At 36.7% G+C, this 21717-nt stretch overlaps 1 protein-coding gene across 2 annotated transcripts in view; it reads left to right on the plus strand.

Annotated features, from left to right (window-relative positions):
• LOC105475992 (angiopoietin 1) overlaps window positions 1-21717 on the plus strand; it is a 246213-nt gene that overhangs the window by 145925 nt on the left and 78571 nt on the right. For both annotated transcript variants that reach the window (XM_011731536.3, XM_011731535.3), the window contains exons 2-3: window positions 5708-5863; window positions 16289-16410. In XM_011731536.3, coding sequence (XP_011729838.1) covers window positions 5708-5863; window positions 16289-16410 — 278 coding nt within the window. The remainder of the gene's footprint in view (window positions 1-5707; window positions 5864-16288; window positions 16411-21717) is intronic.

A 21717-nucleotide genomic window follows, 5' to 3' on the forward strand; every position in this document is an offset into this window, starting at 1 on the left:
ACCATATGCACCAACATCCAATGAGGGTCCATTTAATCTGCACCATATTTTAAGCAAGCAATGCCTTTGTCAATTTTTATAGGGTTTAAAATGTTATTTTCTTAAGAATTACATGGAGAAATTATATTCTTTGTGCTTTAAGATATGCTCTGGTTTAAGAGACCCCTTGAAGTGGTCTCTTGAAGTGAAATGATACAGAATGCATTTCACATACAAGACATGTCATAATCTCACACAGATTTTGGTTCTCATGAACCTGAAGCCCCCAAGGGTTTTGAGAGTCTAGTAAAAGCTCTCCCAAAATTCTCTCTCATGATGGAGAATGATAGCATCAATTCTCCCCTGCTCATTGGGCAAAAGACAGGGGTATGCGATTTATGAGAGAACTACAAATGGCTGATTATATTACTTTCTTAAAAATATGTTTTCTTTGCCTACTTAACACTAAGACTTTTCATACAGCTGACTGGATATTTGCTTTCTCACCATGGGTAATATTTCCTCCTAAGATAGTACAGCCATCAATCAATATGCAAATGTATACATTAAAAACTGATCAATCTTTGAACAAGTTTCACCTCATCATTTCTGTAGCTTTCATTTTTACATATATTGTGCAGGAATATAGTGTATTATCAGAATTTATTTTTAACATTGGTAATAATATGCTTGCGTTTGATGAGTGACATTCCTTCAGAATGGAGCTACTGGGAAATCTAGCCTCAAAGCAACATACCAGCTCTGCCAACCACCCACTGTGTGATCTTAGACGATTTACTTAACTTCCGTGAGCCTCTGTTTAGACATCAGTGAAATGAGGAAAATAATACTTACAGTACCTGGATTGTTCTAAAGATTCAATGAACTGTGTATTTGTAAAAGCTGGTACATATCTAGCCTTTGTAGAGGCTTTGTGTATTATTGTTATTCCCGGTATTATATTTTACAAAGGTTGGCAAGAAATAGAATGAGCAGAACAAAATAAACTTACGTTACTAAGAAAAAAAGGTAAGAACTAATGAGAGGGTTTTTAATGATTCCCTTCTATTAAAAGTACTGGCAAAGTAAGCTTTCCACATACCTGGCCCTAGGGGTTCTCATCCCACCTCAAATTAACTTGGTCGCCACTATGGTGAAGCCAAGTGAAAGTAATTACCCTCTAATGATGCATTTTTTCCTCAAAGGAATAAATATTATAAATATTATAATATATTATGTTATATTATAATGATGAACATGCAATAGCTGACTAAAATTGAAATTATCAACCAATCATCCAGGCAGCTAGTCCAATAACAGAACACTTCCCACAACTCTGAGGCTAGTAGAACATCAGAAGATAGAGTTGAGATTTTTCTTTGATGTCTGACTTTTCTTTGATTTCTACAAAGTCACTGAAGGCCTCAAATTTTTAAACTATAAAATGGAATCAATTCTCTCCTTGTAAGTTTGGTATAAGGATCAAGTCAGACAATGTGTACAAAGGCTATGCAAATATTAAATCACTTTACAAATGCAACTTTTTTTTTCCTTGAAAGTCATCATTTATTGTCATTTCATTTCAAATCGAATTCTACAATCCTCTTCCTAGCATTTTGGCCAATAATTTATAAAACTCTGGCATGGCAGTATACTCAAATAATTTTATGATTCAGATTTAGAGACTCCTACATTATAACTCATTAGCTCTTGTGATCAGCAACTTCTAAGCTTAAAATTCACATCTTAGATGTTTATAAAATATTGAACCTTAAAGTAGCTGTCATTTTCTGTAAACATATTTTAAAACCAGTAGCGAATATATGAAGACAATCAAATTTGTTACAAATCTTTTCTGAACCTGGCTGCTATGGCACATCAAGATGGATTTCACAGTTATAGATCTACAGAGGAATGTTTAGAGATAAGATGAAAGCAGTCCTCCTTATTAATCACACATTGTGTATTTGACTTCTGCCTCCTGCTTCAGTCTTTAAATCAACTACATCTGGTTCTTGCTACTTAAGTGTGCCATTAGATTTTGCATTAAAAGGCAGTTACTCCTGGAGAAGGCAGCCCCATTTGATTAAAAAATAATTAACTAGAGCTATATTCATGCTACTCATCATGGCAGCCTAAATGAGCATTTTAGTATAGGTTGGAGACTTACTTTATTTCTACAACAGGGTCAGCAGAACTGAGAGGCACTTTATGGTTGCGATGAATGCTAGCATGAAATAGTTACTTTGCTTTGCTGGTGTCAACCTTTATAGTTACAGAAAGCACAATAATACAGAATGGTCAACAGCTGATACAAAAAGACTGAACCTTGATGTAGCCACCTATGCTGAGGGTGTCCTCCCTGTGAAGACTAGGCTACATGATTATTATTACACCTGGAGCAAGTCAAACTCTGGGAACAGACTCCTAACCAACGGCATAAGAAAATGATGTACAATTATCAAGCAGATCTTGTATTGGAGTTCACTGATCAGTGAACTCTCTCAGGAGGAAAATTTGCATAGAAAGTCAGATTTCTCGATAAGCAGGGAATCTGATATTTCAAAGTAAATTTGATGGTTTAAATCAGTGTTACTCAAGGACATTGCTGTCATTTAGGAAATATGTTAAGAAGTTTGCACCAGAATACAAACTAGAGCATCACTTTCTTCATTGAGAAAGTCTTGCATGTGTGTTTGTATATATACACATCAAGTGAACGAACTAAACAGTGTGCTTAGTGACATAGACAATTTGCATCCTAGTGCAAACTCCTCATTTCATGGCTATTCACAAGCAGGTCTCATACAGGCAGTTATTCTATGGACCACACTTTGAGATGCACTGATTCTTTACCTGAATAAGAATTACATTGGGAAGCTTTATAAAATGTACAGTTTCCCAGTACATGACCTTAAAGATTTCTGGTGTTTTGTACCTCCATCTGCATTTTAAAATTCTCCCCACATAGTTTTGATGAACACTCAAGCTTTAAGAGCTACATAATAAAATGCATAGCATAATGAAGCAGTGCTATAGGCTAAATAGGTTAGAGGTTAACAACATGGCTTTTGGAGCTGCGAGTTGAGTTCTTGCTTGTTCTTGAGCAAGTTGTTTGGGGGTTTCTGTGCCTCAATAGTCTATCTATACAGCAACTATAACATACATAATTGTGAGGTTTAAGTGTGATTATAAAAGGAAAACATGTAGCTCAGTGCCTGTTGCATAGTAGGCAATTGATAACTGTCAGCTATGAGTGATAGCTATTATCTTTATAATGGAGACATATCTATAATTTTTTAAGATACATACACTTATGTATAACCTCAAATTCCTTGGAAAAGTGAGGAACATACTGTTAATGTTTTCCTGCCTGAAATTTCTTCTGCTAAACATTGATCAAAGGTAAAGATCTAAAATCTTGGTTGTAAGTGTTAAAAACCTAAATCAATGTGATTGAAGGGGAAAAAAGGTTGGCTGCTCAATGGGAGACTGTTAGATCATGCAACTTACAACTGAATGTCCAAGGGTGGAACTAGCTAAAAATAGAGCTAGGTCCAGGTGCTCAAAAGGTATCACCTGACTCTGTGTCTATCTATGTATGCATCCAGGTATCTATGTATGTACATAGATCGATTGATCTGTCTGTCTGTCTGTCTGTCTGTCTATCTATCTATCTATCTATCTATCTATCTATCTATCTATCTCCCTATCTAACATCTGTCTTTCTGAGTCAGCTTCATTCTTGGGTGACTCTGGTTTTGTGGTGGCAAAATCGGGCATCAACTGTATTGGGCATATGTCACCAGCTTATTAACCACAGAGGAAAACAAAGTTATTTTGTAAATGAGTTTGATGAAATTTCAGAACTGAGGCTAATGGCCTTTCTTGTGATGTCTTCCCATTCTTGAGCAATTCAAACTTATGAAGTAAGAGCAGAACATTCTGACTTGCCAGGTTAGAACCTGTACTCATTCGTGATGCTGGGGTGGGACAACTCTACCAGAAGCATTTGTTCTGAAGGGCAAAAAGATAATTTCCCAAAAGAAAGTTAAGGAATGCTATTAGGAAAAAGGGAACATAGGATGTGGAATCCAAAATGACAGATTTTTATTATGCTGTCATACCCTCTTTTTCTCTACTTGCCTCTTGTTGTTAAATATGTTGGTTCAATTGGAGTAAAGTCAAGATTTGGCCTGTAGGCCTCACATTTTGATAATTTTCAGAGATTTATTCTAATATATTTTGTATTTGTTTTATAATAAACTTTTATAGGTTGGATTTTTTTTCCTCCTATGTCTAATTTGGGGGAAAAAGAATGAAGAGGAATTATGTTATATTGACCAAGAATGAATTTAGGATGTATTAATAATAATATGAGTTTGATTGAAAACTCATTTTCGTTAGCATGGGACAGATTCGTGTTTGATAAATAGAAATAAGCAAGGGATGATGTTAGCAAGTGAGCTGCCAAAGCTTTACAAAGGGGAATTTACATTTAGACTATATTTATTACATGATAATAATTTTACGATGGATTATGAAATAGTGGATGTATTATGGTTCACTAAATCAGTAAAAATCATGTAGCTGTTAATGATTTGGAACCCGGCTTGTGAAGCACGACTTGGCAGAGCTATCAAGTGGTTGAAAGTGTTGGTATGAGAGTTAAGGACTTCAGTGCTCAAGTCCAAGTCTGACTGTTTTTGTGGTGTGTGGCCTTGGACCTGACTTCTCTAGGATGCAATTTCCCTATATGTATAATTGAGTAATAAAATGTAGTGATCACACAGTGGTGGAGGAATTAAGTGCACTGACAGGGAGGTACAGGTTTCTTTTGTATTTTTCAAATAATGGATATGTTCAGCTTTATTCTCCCAGGTACCTCATAGCATCCCTTGCAGTAAGTCACCTCATAATTCTCCATGGTTCCTATGGCACCATTTATTTTAGCACTATACTGTTCTCTAAGATGGCACCATAAAGGACTAAATATTACCCAAAGCAAGAAGGGGAAATGCTGCTATATGGGTTGTACTTTCGGTCCTATTTTTGAGCTTGCGAAGGAGCACAGAGAATGATTATAGCTACCTCTCAGGCTTTGAAGCTCATTTCATACATCATTGCCTATATTTTAACATTCCTTTAAAGGTTTTTGTTTTGGACATCATCCTTCCTTCCACTCCTCATCCCATTCCCCCAAAGCAGTGTGATCTTTCATTTATCATTACAAAAATGGAAGCAGGAGGCTGAATTTTTCTGAGATAAGTGGTCAGTATGGTGTAATGGAAAAACTAGAGCACCAATAATTCGATTTAAATTAGTATGGGAATTTGGCTGCATTCTTGCTGAACAACCTTGGGTTTATCACTGGCCCTCTCTGATTCTATTTTTTCATCTATAAAAGAAACAGAACAATAAAGCTGACTGTGATACATCTTTGCTATAAACGCTAAATGGAGAATGTCAACAATGAGAAAGTGTGATCCAAGTGCAAATTGTCATTACGATTGGGATTATTATAAATATATTATCAGTATATTAGGAATTTATTGACAACTGGATTCCTGTGTGCTCTGCTCCCATTTCTCCAACTCCCAGAGATGCAGAGGATCCCTGCCAGATGGCTGATTTGCCAGCTGTGTCTTGTTTTGTCATTGTAAATATTACAGGCCCCAACTGGGAGGCTTTGCTTATAATGTGATGTTTTGTCCTTTATCTCTTGCAGCTTGAGAATTACATTGTGGAAAATATGAAGTCGGAGATGGCCCAGATACAGCAGAATGCAGTTCAGAACCACACGGCTACCATGCTGGAGATAGGAACCAGTCTGCTGTCTCAGACTGCAGAGCAGACCAGAAAGCTGACAGATGTTGAGACCCAGGTACACCCCCAGGACCAGAGTCCACAGACTCAACCAGGAAGATTTTTTTTCTTTAGCTTGCTCCATAAACACAGAGCACATTTCAGCACTGTGATTAGGGAAACATACATTTTGTTTATTGGTAATAACAACAATGACTGCCTGACATGCTATGCGTGTTTCTTTTGATCTAATGAGGGTTGGTTTATTTAGCTTTGCATATGTTTGCAAAAACAGGGCCAGCAAAGGACCTCATCAATGTTTAAATTCAAATAAGTACTGCAGCTACCAACTGTGATATGATATGTGTCAAACAAAGTAACTATTTGGGTCAGATTGGTGTCTTTGTTTTGTATTTTTGACCTATTTTGTTTTGTCTCTGGTAATGCTGTAGCCATAAGGGCACCTGCAGATGGTTTTGCAGATAGAAAGGAAAATTCCAAATGAAGCTATCAGGAATATGTGTGTATATACATATATCTACCTATTAAGGCCAATGACATACTTATTTGAGCACTGAGTAAAAACTAGGGATGCCCTTTCATCACCACTGTCACAAACACGCCATCATAGTTTACTGGCAAATAGCAAATATCATTTTTGATGACTATCATTTTGATGACTGTCATTTTTAATTGTCTCTTTGCTCCCTTTTAGCCATGAAAATCATTATTCCAGTTACCATTCTGAAACCCAAGGGATGATTCTATCCCAACGTAGTTGATTTCTGACATGAAAGCTGAAATATATACATTCAAAAATAAGGCGCAACATGATTTCTATTTTATTTCATTTGTGTTATTGGCATCACAGATAGGTTGGTATTTAAAGAAAAATAGCAATGGTAATTGATACAGATAAAACATTTTATATAACGCAACTTCCCCTGCACAAATGGTTTTTATGAAAATCACTTAGAGCAGATAGATCTTTTAGCTAGAAGTCACTAGCTTGAGTGATTTCTCATATTCATGCAGCTAGTGTATAAAATCTGAGATTCAAACTCCAGGTTACTCATTTCTTTTCTATCCCCCTTGATTAGTAACACTAATAATTAACTAATTGAATAAGAACTTAAGTATTGACTACATTGAAGCAATGATTCACATGAGCTTTGGAAAATACTTTTTGCTGCCCATCAGCATCAGATGAACATGGGAGATGGGTGGAACTACATATTGTCCCTGAAAATTACCAGACTTTGTCTAATCATTCATTGTCACAGTAAGTTTGATAATATATGCACCCTGGTTTCTTGTGGTATAAATAATGTGATTGTATTATTTATTTTATTTTATTAGAACAGAATGCTCACCCTCTCCTACAAAATACTCTCATGTTCAAAAACAAATGCACAATATATCCTACTTAATTGCATATTTGAAATTTGTATAAGTTTCTATTACAATAACTTTTATAGAACACATGGAAGGGTCTTGTTTAATTTTTTTATCCCCTAAAACATTGTGCCTTGGGTTGTTTTTTGATCTCTTTCTACCTAGGAGTTGGAATTGTGGGGGAAAAAATGTCCCATTGTTAGTATGTTAATCTCCAAACTGTTAAGATGCATGCTGTGTAAAGTATTAAGAGATAAATTGTTCTACATCCTTAAGGCCAGAAGATGTGTACTTTATTGAAAATGGTACAGAAAATTCAATGAAAAAGAATCACTACTCCCTGTATGAAGCAGCTAAAACTTACTATTAAAGACCAAGGAAAGTTTATTAGATACAGCGAGAACAATTTTAAGATAGCTGAAACCCAGAAAACATTTCCAAAATCACAAATCCATCACGAGTAGCAATAAGAGGAAAGTAGAAAAGGACAACAATGGCTCAAATTATGTCCTGCCTTAAGAAGGGAAGCCTATGTGTTTTTTTCCCTTTCATTTTCATGTCTTCCAATTGCCTATGCTATTTGTAGTTGTGATGCTTCAAACTTGTTATATGTAAATGTATACCCTTGTGCTACTTATTTGAACTATTGCAACAGGACATGTTCTGCTTAGACATAACCACTCAAGTGAACTCAAATCCTGATTCAGAGCCAAGTTTACAAAAGTAATCTGAATTATTTCTTAACCTCCATACACTCTATTCATTTATAGTAAGCATTTATAAACCAGTAGATCCTTCTGTGCTATCCAGGTATGCTCTCATGGTTTTCCTCCTATATTCATCTAACATGGCTTCACACTGGTAAGGGTTGCTTTTCCTAAAACTGACTTCAGGTCCTCAGTTTATTTCAGGAACTCATGACAATGTCTTTCCAATACATTTTAGGGCCCTAGCTTTCACACGATTATGTTATAAAATAATTAACTTATTGCTTTCTAGTCTTCTGCTGACCTTTTAGATTTACAACTTAACAAAACGTGGAAAGCCACAGGTTCACTCCATAGCATTTTAAGATCCTCCTGTGCTCAAAAAAGTATCATGATCAGGAAAGATACCAGTAATGACCACACCTGAATAACACTGCTGGCCATTGTGGCAATGATTAGAAACCACTACCATGCCTTTTCCTTCCCCCTTAGTCTGGCTTGCAGTGTTTTTCTCACTCTGTTATCAGTTTGTACCAATATCTCTCTGCTTTCAAGTTCCTCTTTCCAAGAGTACAATATGAAGGGGTTTGTTTGAGGAATTATTCATGTCACTTCCTGTAGTGTCATTCTATTTCTCACTTCTTTCTCAGGCAAATTTGGTTTTGGGGGAAATTAACAGACAAACAAATCGCCTTAAATTTTACCTCTAATAATCCATGCTTGGCTCAGTTCTAAATAATTTTACATATATTAGCTATTTAATAATAATGGATTCTATAAGGTAGATGATGTACCATGCTATGTTTATTTCCTTATTATCATTTATTATCATTTTTTGAGATAGGGTCTCACTCTGTCACCCAGGCTGGAGTGCAGTGACTGATCAGGGCTCACTGCAGCCTCAACCTTCGGGTTTCAGGTGATCCTCCCACTCCAGCCTCACGAGCAGCTGGGACTACAGGTGTGTGCCACCATGCTCAGCTAACTTCTTTATTTTTTGTAGAGACCAGGTCTTGCTATGTTGCCCAGGCTTGTCTCGACCTCGTAGGTTCAAGCAATTCACCTGCCTTGGCCTCCCAAAGTGCTTGGATTACAGACACGAGCAATCACTCCTGCCTTTGGGTGCTTCCTTATGTAAGATGTTTTAATGAGTCCTATTAGAATGCAACAAGTAAAGCAGTCTTTACCTTCATGAGTTTGAGTTAATGTGGTAAAACACTTCTAAGTCATTTCTTTCTTGACTTTCAGTCAAATTAATGATCTGTGGAGCCCTTCCTCACAGCCTTAAAGATGTACCTTTCCAGTCTCCTACTGTGGGAAGTATAACTGACCACTGCTCACCAATGGCTGTGCCCTGAAATCCATTGCTGTGTTGGTGCAGAGACCACAGTTTCCAGCAGTCACTTCCACTCATTGTGGCAGGGATATGTAGGCCTGCTCCTGGGAGCTGTACAAGTCCACTGACACATGACTTTGGCTAGGGGCTCTTCATCAGCCTGCTGGAGCTGTTGCATGGCTGTCTTGAGGGATAAGACTTCCACCCAACTCTTCTTCCTTCCCTCTCCTCTTTCCTGCAGTTAGACCGGCATCCCAGTCTGAAGCCTCTCCAAACCTCCTCTGGCTTCCTCCCAATTTTTCCTCATGGGCATTTCCCCTAATATATTTCCTGCATGTTTAATCCCATTTAATCATCCTTTCAGACATCACAAATGATCACATGTGCTGTTTGTACCTCAATAGCACTCATTAGAAATATAAGGCAAGCCAGGTATGGAGGCCCACACCTAAAATCCCAGCACTGTAGGGGACAGAGAGATGGAAAAATGATTTGAGCCCAGGAGTTTGACAGCAACCTGGGCAACATAGCAAGATCCTATCTCTAAAAAAAAAAAAAAAAAAAAAAAAAAAGACAGGCATAGTAATGCATGCCTGTAGCCTAGTTACTCAGAGGGCTAAGGCTGGAGGATCCCTTGAGCCTAGGAAGTTCAAAGTTGCAGTGAGCTATGATCACACCACTGCACTCCAGCATGGTTGAGAGAGCAAGACCCTATCTTTAAATATATATATACTTGTGTGTGTGTGTGTGTGTGTGTGTGTGTGTGTGTGTGTGTGTGTGTGTATTAGGCAGTTCAGAAACAGTTTGCTCAATGAGCACGAATCTTTAGGCATAAGCAGATTTCTTCTTATATCTACACTCAAAGGGCAGCTCTCAAAGTTGAGCTGCTGTATCTCTTTGTCTTGATGAGAAACAGTTGAATACACTTTTAATTTTGGTTTAATGGAAATGATGAAACAAATTTTTTAGTGGGTCATTTAAGCAAAATATCTTGTAATTAATTTTCTTACAAGGTTTAGGAAAAGTGTTTGATAAGCCACTAGGAGGGGGCTCAGCAGCCTATGGCCCACAGGTCAAATTTGACCAGCCATCTTATTTTGTAGATAAAGTTTTATTGGACACAGCTGCACTCATATATTTATATGTTGTCTGTGGCTGCTATTTCACTAAAATGGCACAGCTAAATTGTTATACCAGAGACTATTTGGCCCACCAAGCCTAAGATGTTTACTCTCTGGGCCTTTACAGAAAAATCTGACCAACTCCTGCACTAGGATGTAAATTCCTAAGAAGCGGGGTTTTTTTTGTTGTTGTTGTTCTTGTTCACTGCTCTATCGACAGGATTTAGAACAGGACTGGTGCATAGGCTCTCAATAAATACTTGTGAATAAAACTAAGTTTTAGTCCCTTAATCTCTGCAGGTTTCAGCCCAATGTCGCCAAGCCTGAGGACAATATGCTGAGGCTTGTGTGTTGATGGTAATAGGCACCCACAAATAGCTGATGGATCAGAAGAGGACTTTGAACAGAAGCAGTCTACTGCAAAGATGTCTGACCCAACTAAGAACATTGAGTGAATGGTTTTTTGTTTTTTGGGTTTTTTTGTTTATTTTTCTTTTCCATACTCTGGGAAGCATAATAAATTTAGACACCTTCCTTACTCGTGGTGCTAATTTGGGGGCAGGGGCAGGGAGAGAGAGTTGGATGCCATCAGCCGCAACAAGCAGAGGACCTCATGGTTACTTGAAAGAAAGCATTTTGGTAGCAGTTGTTAGGGACTAGAGGGTGTCACTAACCAGAGGGAAGCTGCTTATTTACAGCTACATGATAAGCCTGTGGGTAACAACCCAGACTCTGGAGATAGACTATCCGGTTGCATTCTGACTCTACTGAGCGTTAGCTGTATTGGGAGATTTATTTCTACCCACAATTCTGTGTCTGTAATGTAAGTACTATCTCTATCAAACTCTGTAACCAAATGAGGTGGTTATTATATTATAAAGATAATGTAGGGTTATATTATCATATTATAAATATATATATATATATATAATGAGGGTATTACTATTATAAATAAAATATATTTATATATAATATAAATAGAGAATATTATGTAATAGCTATATAATATTAATTATATATTACATCACAACTCAGATGAACAATAATTCCCTAAGATTATCTAATTTCTACATTCATATTTTCTCATCTTTCCACTAAAACTTTTATAGCAGTTTTGTTTTTCAAGATTTAAGAGTCCATTTAAATTTGAAGCAGTCTTCCCCCTTTTTTTTTTTTTGCCTGATATTGACATTCTTAAGAAACTGGGTTGTTTTGTAAATCATCTCATGTTCTGCATTTGTCTGAATATTTCTTTATTATGACCTTTAATTTACCCTTCAATCCCCTATGGTTTCTCTAAACTGGAAGTTGAATCTAAAGACTTGTTCAGATTGAATGGAATATTGTGGCAGGGGTGTTCTGTGGAATTACTGGTCACTTCCTATTGCATCTCTTCAGGAGACACACACGCCAGATTGCTACTCCCTTAGTCATGCTGTTCTTTAACTTGGTTAGGGTCATAACCTCCATATCACCGCATCTCAATAGTTCACTTTTCCCTAGGACATTAACAGATAACCTGTAGGGTAATACTTTATCACATTGCCCATTATTAACCAAGTAAATTACTTCAATCATTTTGCAAAATGCTGATTTTCTAACTCTATCATTCCTTCTGCATGTATCAACCTTCATTCTTCTGTTAGAATTAATTGCCAAGGCATCATACTTTATGTTACGGATTTTTCTTTGGAAAAAAAATAACTAAAGCAAAAGGAAACATAACTCTGAAAACAGGGCCTATTTCAAAGCTAATGAGTCATTGAAAGAGATTTTTGGCCAGGTACACTGGCTCATGCCTATAATCCCAGCATGTTAGGAGGCTGAGGTGGGCAGATTGCTTGAACCCAGGAGTTCAAGACCAGACTGGGCAACATGGCAGAGCCCTGTCTTTACAAAAAAACATATATGTAAAAAATTGCTGGGCACACCTCACCAGAACCCAAGAGGCTACAGTGAGTGTGGTCATGCCACTGCACTCCAGCCTGGGCAACAGAGTGAGACACTGTCTCTAAAAAAACAGATTTTTCTTTCTACCTCAGTCTCTGACTTTTAGCATTAATATTAATTTAAAGTATCAGAAGCACTCTTGAAAGTATTAAAGAGAGCTGGGTGAAATTTTCCGGCTCACTTTCTCTGGGAAACTAATACTTTTTATTTTTAAATGTTTACTTTTTTTTTTTTTTTAAAGAAAGAACTAAAATTCTATGGCCCATAAATCCTCAATTTCAGGTTTTATGTCTCTCTTACTCTTAGGTATATTTTGGAAAATTTAATCTTTGAAATTGTTCCTTGAGGGGCATGTTTCACATATGCTTTACTCCTTTTCTTTCTTCTTCTTTATTTAAAAATTTTCCTTTTTTCCCCCAAAGATGTGCTTTTGGAATGTGTTTAGGCTAAGAAGGAAATGTCTTTTGTCATTTTAATGGAACACTTCGATTATTGCTAAGCAGCAAATTCCATAGACGCATGGCAAGAAAGTGGTCAATTTATCATAGTTTGCTATGCAATTCTCTTGGCTGCCCACTTCAGACCTAGTTTAATACGTCAGTGGAGAGAGTTGAAATAAAGCAGCAATAGGGTCAAGGGGATGGGGAAACAAGAGGAGGGATTGGTATTTGTACTCTAAACTGCCCTGATCTTTAGATTGGCATTTAGCCTGGACTTCTGATATTGTACCCCTTCCTTTTCCCATATTCAGATGCTGCTCTAGATTTAGACTGTCATCACTGAAGTCTAACTTGATATTCATGTAGGCCCTGTTACCCTTTCTGTGACCATGACCCAAGCCTGAAAGACAGCTCACTGTCCATTGCCCAGAATGTCATCTAACTCAGCTATGAGCACTGCAGTGTGCTGGACCCCAGAGGGGTCTGGAGGCTTAGGGGACTCCAGATGAGCCTTCCTGCCTCTGTGAAACTGACATCCTACGAGGGGCAGAAAGACAGCAAATGAGTGAACAGATGTGATAGTTTTCAACAGGGATGATTCTGTAAAGAAAATTAAATAAGATGATGTGATGAAGGGTGAGGAAGGTATTACTATAAAGAAGGTGGCCAGAAAGAGACTAAGATGATGAGAAGAAATCAGCCATGCATCTGGGAAGCGGTGGGCATGCCAAGCAGAGGAAACTGCAAGTGCAAAGCTTCCAAGATTGGAATGAACTTGACCAAGGTGGCAGAAAGAAGACTATGTGGCTAGAGCATGATAAACAAGAAGTGAACAGGGTTCTGATCACATGGGTCTTTTCAGGCCAGGCTGAGGACTTTGGAATTCATTCTAATTGCAAAAGGAAGCCATTAGCATGTTGCAAAGGAGATTGCATGATCTGTTGTATGTGTTCAAAAAGATCCCTCTGGTTGCTGTGTGAAAAATGGACTTGAGCTGGGGCAAGTAGGAGCAGGAAGACAAACTGGGAACTGTAGTGGTCTCCAGACTGAGATATGGGCAGCTTCATTTTCAATTATGAATGGTTCCATTTTGTTCTCAATGGACATGGAGGAGAATACTTACTGCCTTCTGGAAATTAAAAATTTTGGTGTCTGAGAATGTCAGGAAGTGTTATCAGAGAGTATGGTGAATAAGAAAGAAAATCGATTTTATTTAACTACATATGATATGCTTGATTTAGTGAGATAATGTACCTCATAAACAAATATTGAGTATCCATAAACAAATACTGAGTGTTGTCTCTGTGCCAAGCACTGTTCTAAATGTCACCAAAACATACAAGTGTTTCATTCCCTATTTCATTATTTTATAAATTGTCATTCAATAAAAAATAAAATCATACTTGGACAATAATATGTTTAATAGTTGAAAGTTGTATCTTGTTTATCTCCAAAATTTATATTCTCTACCATGTATCCCCTCTGAGCTACTCTCAACTCTACCTTCAAATTCTGTTTGTTTTGAAATGAAATAATACAAAATAGAAAAGAACATTTTTTAAAACACTGAAACCCTTCACAAACATGATATAATTAGTAGCAGTACATTTTAGACTGGATTTCAGATCCTTACTAATGACTGTATACATGAGTCATAGCAGTTTAAACTTTTTTAGAGTATAAATGCTCCATCTCACCATTCTCTGTCCCATCCCCTCCTCGCCCTCCTGTTCCACCCCTTGCAGGGCTAGAGACCACCTCAGACCAAATCAGACATGTGCAGAATCAGATGCTGTCTTTATTTTAAATTGATATTCTGTTAAATGTCAATTTCTTGCATTAATTGTAAAATTTTAAAAATGTTACATTAAAATATTACTTATCTTGACTACTGAGATTTCTGGCACCCCTTTAAGTTTTGCAACTGAGGCATTTGCCTCTCTCACCTCAGGCTAGTTCCTGCCTTGCTCCCTTCAGATATATCCCCTGCTCCTGCAAACTCCCATAGCCCAAGTCAAGCCCAGGGCCTATAGGTGTATTTTCCTTTTTATTTTATTTTATATTTTATTTTGAGATAGGGTTTCACTCTGTCACCCAGGCTATAGTAGAGTGGCATAATTATGGTTCACTGCAAACTCTGCCTGCCAGGTTCAAGTGATCCTCCTGCCTCAGTCTCCCAAGTAGCTGGGACTACAGGCACGCACCACCATGCCCAGTTAATTTTTGTATGTTTTTGTAGAGATGGGGTTTTGCCATGTTGCCCAGGCTGGTCTTGAACTCCTGAGCTCAAGCAAGCCACCTGCTACAGCCTCCCAAAGTGTTGGGAGTACAGGCATGAGCCACCACACCCGGCCCTGTTGGTACATGTTGAACAGACTTTCTGTGTGCATCTGATATAATCCTAGATTTAGAGATGCTACAGAGGAGGACGGCTGTAATGGCATCGTTTGTAGAAGAAATTTACATTGATATTGACCTGGCAGAAGTATTTCCAGGTCCTTTTAAATAAGTAGTTTTAGGAAAGATGTGGTAGTTTAAAAATGTTTCAAATAATGTGAGGAGCTTTTTAAATTAATTTATCTTCTTTATTTCCTTTTATACCTCCTTTAAGGTAGAAAGAGAGAGAGGGACAAGACACAGTCAGGAACAGGGCATTGACACAGTTTGAAGGCATCTGCTAGGACTGGAGTGTACATTCTTTGCTTGGAGAATGATAGGTTTGGGTGCACAGCTCACAGACTTATGTCATAAGAAGGCCCAGCTAGACACATGGGTCATTGTGATTCAAGATGAATTGAGCCTTCACAGTTTCTAGAGGACCACCAGAGTAGTAGTAGTGAAGTTGAAAGGATGAGAACAATCTGTCTCTCATACAATCTGGGTTCTGGGTCATTTCGTTTCCTCAGAATGGTTTGACTCACCCTCTCCTTAATTTTCTTTGCAGAGCAGCAGAATCAGAATAAAACTACCTGGGTTTGAAACCCCACTCTTCCCTTGTCTCCTGTGTGAACTTGGGCTTCTCTCTGAAGCTCAGGTTTCTCATTTGTAAAGTGATGATAACAATTTCTCCTTCAACAGGTGGTCATGATATCCAGAAGGGCTAGCATGACCTAGTGTGATAGGCATTCTGTAAATGTGTGATAATGAGTTTTTCTAAACTATGTCAAGAGATTTTTGCACATTTCTAATTGTTTTTTGTCAGGTGATATATCAAGACAGGTATCTTTTACATGCCTATTAGTTACTCTTAATTATCCACAACATCTAAGACCTTGTACTTAATACCAACCTTGCACTTACAGATATTGGAGATAAGCTATATGAAGCAACTAGCACAGGAGAATATCCTAGGGTTTTAGGACACAAATGTCCTAAATTGCAATTTTAATCTCAAACCAAAATAATATCTGAAAGGCATGTAAAACATTAGTTGGTAGAAAGTAAACCATTTGTTTAATTATTCTTGAAGAGATATTATTTAAAGACAAAATAAAACTTTAAAAAGTGCATTGATTTGTGATTGAAGTTTGAAATATTTTCGTCTTTTATCTTAAGGTACTAAATCAAACTTCTCGACTTGAGATACAGCTGCTGGAGAATTCATTATCAACCTACAAGCTAGAGAAGCAACTTCTTCAACAGACAAATGAAATCTTGAAGATTCATGAAAAAAACAGGTGAGGATTGCTTTATTCCAAAAATGTTTCTGTGTGTACTTATTTATATCCTTCACCTCTCTGCCAACTCTTGAACAAATACGGTTGAGGTGGTTTAAAAAATGAAATATAGAGCCAAATTAATATTAATATAGAAAGAAAGGAGAGCTTAAGGTAAATACAGCTAGTATGTCAGTAATAATACTGTTGCTGATACTCCTGAAATATTTGCTTTTTATAACTTTTAACATTAATTTCTCTAATGGTTAGTAGTTCAAATCTCACCATATCTACAAAAATTTGATTCTATGACTAAATTCAGTGACAAAATATTGACATTTTTCAGCATAATCAAAACCTGTAACAACAGAGAATAGAGCCTCTTAAATTCCTGCTCAACCCCCCCAATTCTTAGGCTTTTACAAAGCTACAGAGTTGCTGAATTCAGAAATATAGCACTAGAGAAAAGGAAAATGTATATTTTTTCTAGAAAATAATTTACCTATAAAGCTGATCAAGGGTTTGGGTTTTTAGTTTTCATTTATAGCTATTTACTTTGGACATAGTAAATGTCTTTGTTTAGCTTTATAGATGTTATCACACCATCTTGTTTTATAAATTATGAATCATTTCAGTTGATTGAATTGGAACTTAGACATCTTGAGAGCTGGGACAATGAAAGACTATTATTTTGAAGTCATTAACATTGATGATGAACAATTCAAAACATTGACTTCCTTAGGACAAGTTTCTTGCATTAAATTGAAATGTCTTCTGGGTATCTGGATAACTTGATGAAGGTTCAGTTCCTATGCATAATATTGAGGTAAAGGCCACTGTATTGATAGAAACTGGTTAAATGCCATTGAATTGGTGGCACTAGAGTTCCCTTTATATTCCACACCAGGAAGGCACCTAAGAGGACTGCTAGTTCTGTTCTTTACAAGTGAGGGAACAGAGACTCAGTGGAAGGGAGTGACTTGTCCAGGGTCATACAGCTTGCTAGTGGCAGAAATTGGAATGTAATTTAGGTGTCTTTGCTGCTAGTCCTCATATTTCTATTATAACACATGGCCTCTTCATACTATCTACAAACTAAAAGAATTTCCCAACTTCATGCTAAAAATAGAGCATAATGTCAACAATTACAATTAAACTTCTGCATGAAAAATATAAACCTGGCTGTTGGTTTAGAATCTGAAAGGGATCACTCATGCTGCATGACTTGTATTTCTAAGTGTTACGTTTATTTATCCTTGCACTGTGACATGGGGTTAACTGTATAACTACAAAGAAACCTGACAGGACTTGGCCCTGATTGCATAATTAAATGTTCTAGAGTTAACAATCCTGTTGAAATATACCATTTATTACCCTGCAATTTCACAGTAACCAGACTTATACATGTATGTAACAAGTATACTTTACTTTAACCATCCGTTAATCTAGGATCACCCCTTTATGGTTTAATTTTGTCACCAAAAGTGAACCACATTTACAGTCATATTTCAAAATGCTATTTGTGAACACTTTGTCCAGGAATCATGGATAAGTAAAACAATGACAATTTCCCCTTATTTTTCTGAGTTGTTGTTTGCTTTTATAATTATACAAATAGCACATTTATTATAGGATAAGGACAAAAAAAACACACAGGAAAATTAAAAACCACAGCTTTATCATACAGAAAGAGTTGGCTATTTTGCTTCATGTTATATATAAATATTATTTTCACAAAAAGTTCTGTCATGCCTTACACACAGTCTGGAAGTCCGACTTCTTTGGAGATAGATACCATTTTACATTAATAAAATATTCTCTAATATTCTTAGTAACTGTGTATTTCATTTTACTAGTATAACCTAAGGTCATTTGAATCTCTCTCTCAGTAGTTATGTTACCGCCTGATTTATTTCTGAAAGAGTTGCCCGCATGAATTTACGTTCTTTAGTTCTTCCCTACTGATTTGCATATTATGTCTTTGTCTATATCTGACCCTTGAGTTGTCATGATACCGTAATATAAACTGGGAGGCCTGAAAAGTCTCCTCCCTAACTGCAAAAACAAATGCCATCTTTATGCACCACTTGTACTCAGGTACTCTGTCTCTTTCTCTTTCCTTCCCTCCTTCTCACATTTTTCCTTCCTTCCTTCCTTCTTTCCTTCGTTCCTTCCTTCCTTCCTTCTTTCATTTCCCTTCTCTTTCTCTCTTTCTTAAAAATGTATCCTTTCTACCTTAATTCTGGACCATTTCAGATTTTCTTGTCTTCCCATCATGGTTTTTATGCAGCATCTGGTATCATTTCCTACTATAGAATTTTCACTATGAAATATTATATTTTAAAGGCAAACTGCTTAAAAGTTGCTCTCTCTGCTCTATCATTAAAAGTGAGTTAGGGTGCAAGGTCTCAAAAGAGCTCCACTCTGGGTCAGGTAGAAGGGGCTTCTCCATGCACTTCAGAATCTCAAAGGAATCTGACTTCTGATCCCAAACATATTTGTGCCTTCTGCTGATGAACTGTTCCCCCGTCATTAAATTCTAATTTCAACAGAAAACTCAGGTTTTCTTACATCTGTAAATCACATCATTTATTGCTGATGTTAACTTTTTCAGGATTATAGCCATTTCTTTCTCTAGTAATACAGGTTTTTTACTACAAATTCAGAGATGTAGGTTTTAATTGGAAATTGAGTTCTGTGCTCATACAGACAAAAACTTGCATGCATCTTTTACTTGCATTCCACATCTCTTTCTTTTTTGACAGTGGAACCCTCAAGTATGGCATTATCTTACATGTGGTTCTGGGGTATTTTTCTCTCAATTGCTATACCTCCTGGTATTGCTGTATCTCTATAGTTATCTGTCTATCTTCTTGTCTAAGGGCCTAATGTGTGTGATAGAGTGTTGGCAGAACATTTGTTCTTAAATTAGACATAGTCTTCCACAAACAACTTAAAAAAAAGTGTTTTTCTTTATACAAATAAAAAATACCCATTTGTGATACATAGCATACTTTCCCTATTCTGTTTATTGTTATTGTGTATTTTCATATGTGCAATGGAATTAGAGGAGCTCTGCCAGGCAATTTCTGTTGCAACAAAGAAATGTGCTCCTCCTATTTAAGTGGAGAGAGGTTCAAAGTCAAGCATAAAGCTGTTTATGTTTTTTTAAAAAAATAGTTTATCGATTATCACTAGTTATTCCTTATATGAATCTTAATCCTCCAAATGCATCAAGAAGCTTTTTCTACATTAAGGCATCTCTGAAATGCAGCAACAACATGCCTTTAGTTGGTCAGGTCTGGTTTGGATCAGCTAATACACTTTGCAGGGGGGATTATCTAAATTAAGCTTTGCTTCCTCCCCAAGGAATGTCAGGGGTTGTGGCTGGGTGTGGGACTTACCAGCTTTGAGTAAGATAGGGCTTCAGCCGCCAAGTCAGTGAGCTGGCCCTTAGGAAGGTCCACCACCACTTTGGCAAAATGAGGAGGACTATTTTATGGTTAGGATTATACTACACAAACATGCTGAGAGGTCCTGCTGATTTACACCCTGACAAATTAAATGCATCACTTGTAGGATTGGAAACGGATTTTTGGCCTCATTAGATTGACTTCTCTATCCCCTACATGGCCAGAAGCACAAAGCAGAAACAGGATTAGCAACATTTGCTCTGCTGTTTGTTTTCCTAACAGTCCAGAGGGAGTCATTCTAAAAAGCTTCCAGTTTGTTCTCTTTAGGCAATATGTTTTTATTTTGTTGGATGCTACCCGAATCTTAAAACCTGGTTTTGTTTCTTACCTCAAAGAAATAATTCTTGGGAGTAAGGAATCTGTAACTCACCCATATAATTGGAATTACATAACCAAGAACCTAAGTAAATGCAAAACATTAATATTTTACCTTCCCCACAAAGGGAGTGATATGAGCACAAAGTAGGACACAAAATGTAAACTTTCACTAGTTTCCTCCAGTATGTTTCCTACTGCTTTCTAAAACAGTGGAAAAGAGATGTAAAGGTTATGATGACCTAATGCAGTTTCTTTCAGTTGAACCAAATATGAGACTGGGACTGTTAGTCAAAAGGTTTGGTCAATGGCCAGTTTTCCCAGCACCTGCCCATCTCTGACTTAACCCCAACATTTTGCAAGGTGGAAACACAGTCAGGCAAAAGAATATTACAGAAGGAGCCCTTCTGCCTCACCAGGGTATACAGGAAGGGAAATCAACACTCCATGTATACAAAGACGGAGTACATGGGCTTTCTTGATTGTGCTGAATATGCAGAGGGAAGATTAAGGAAGTCTTCAGTAAGACCATTCAGAGTGAACTGAAACGAGACATACGATGGCCATTCCTACATAGTTTGAGCAATACTAGCTGCCACCCAGCTACTACTACAAGCAAACCTCTGTGCCAGGTGCTTTAACTTACTATTTCCAATCTTCCAACCAATCCTGCAAAGTATGTATTATTATTTCTATTTTACACATAAAAAAGCCCTGAGGCTCACAGAAATCAAGTAAGTTGCTTATGACCAAACAACTAAGGATGTGGCAAAATTAGGGTTCAAGTTCATGATGATTCTCTGCCTTAATTATTATAAAAATATTTTTGCAACATGATGAGGACTCAAGTATGATTGATGTAGTTGTCAAGTTATTCTCTTAAAACAAACAAATATTCATTTGAAGAAAGGGGTAGACCAGTTGTTTTTGGCCTGTCACTATATAGGTCATTATTTAGTCCTTCTAATATTAGAGCAGAAGATATAAACTATTTATTTTACCTTGGGAATTCACTGAACTTATTTGACATGCTCATCTATCTTCTAGCTGGAGTTATGGGAAGTTATTAAGTTAATTAATTGTAAGTGATTGAAGCATGTGCAACTTCAAGATACCAAATTATGCCTTACTAATTATTGTAATAAAATACAGTATTGATGTTTGATATTTAATAAGCCTAAAGAAATAAAAAGTGAAATCATAGTATTTTAAATTAAAGCTATCTTTCATTTAATAAGTTATTTACAAAATGCTAAAGTAACTTGCTAACTTCTAACATTAAGCTAGGCTGAATTATGTTAGTTGTTTATAACAAGGATAAAAAAGGTGACTTTTTGAATTTATATTATTCTAGTCTTTTTCTTGTAAATAGAACACCTACAGACTAGAATGTTACCTTTTTTCCCCTGTTAATTTTTAAAATAATATTTAATAGCATATAACATTTTCCTTTTTTTAAATTATAATAACCATAGTATCTTGGCATGAAATACAATTCTGATCAAATTGGAAATCTAAGGATCATCTTAATTCTTCTCTT

Source organism: Macaca nemestrina, chromosome 8 (assembly GCF_043159975.1).
Source record: "Macaca nemestrina isolate mMacNem1 chromosome 8, mMacNem.hap1, whole genome shotgun sequence".
In the NCBI taxonomy this organism is placed as follows: Eukaryota; Metazoa; Chordata; class Mammalia; order Primates; family Cercopithecidae; genus Macaca; species Macaca nemestrina.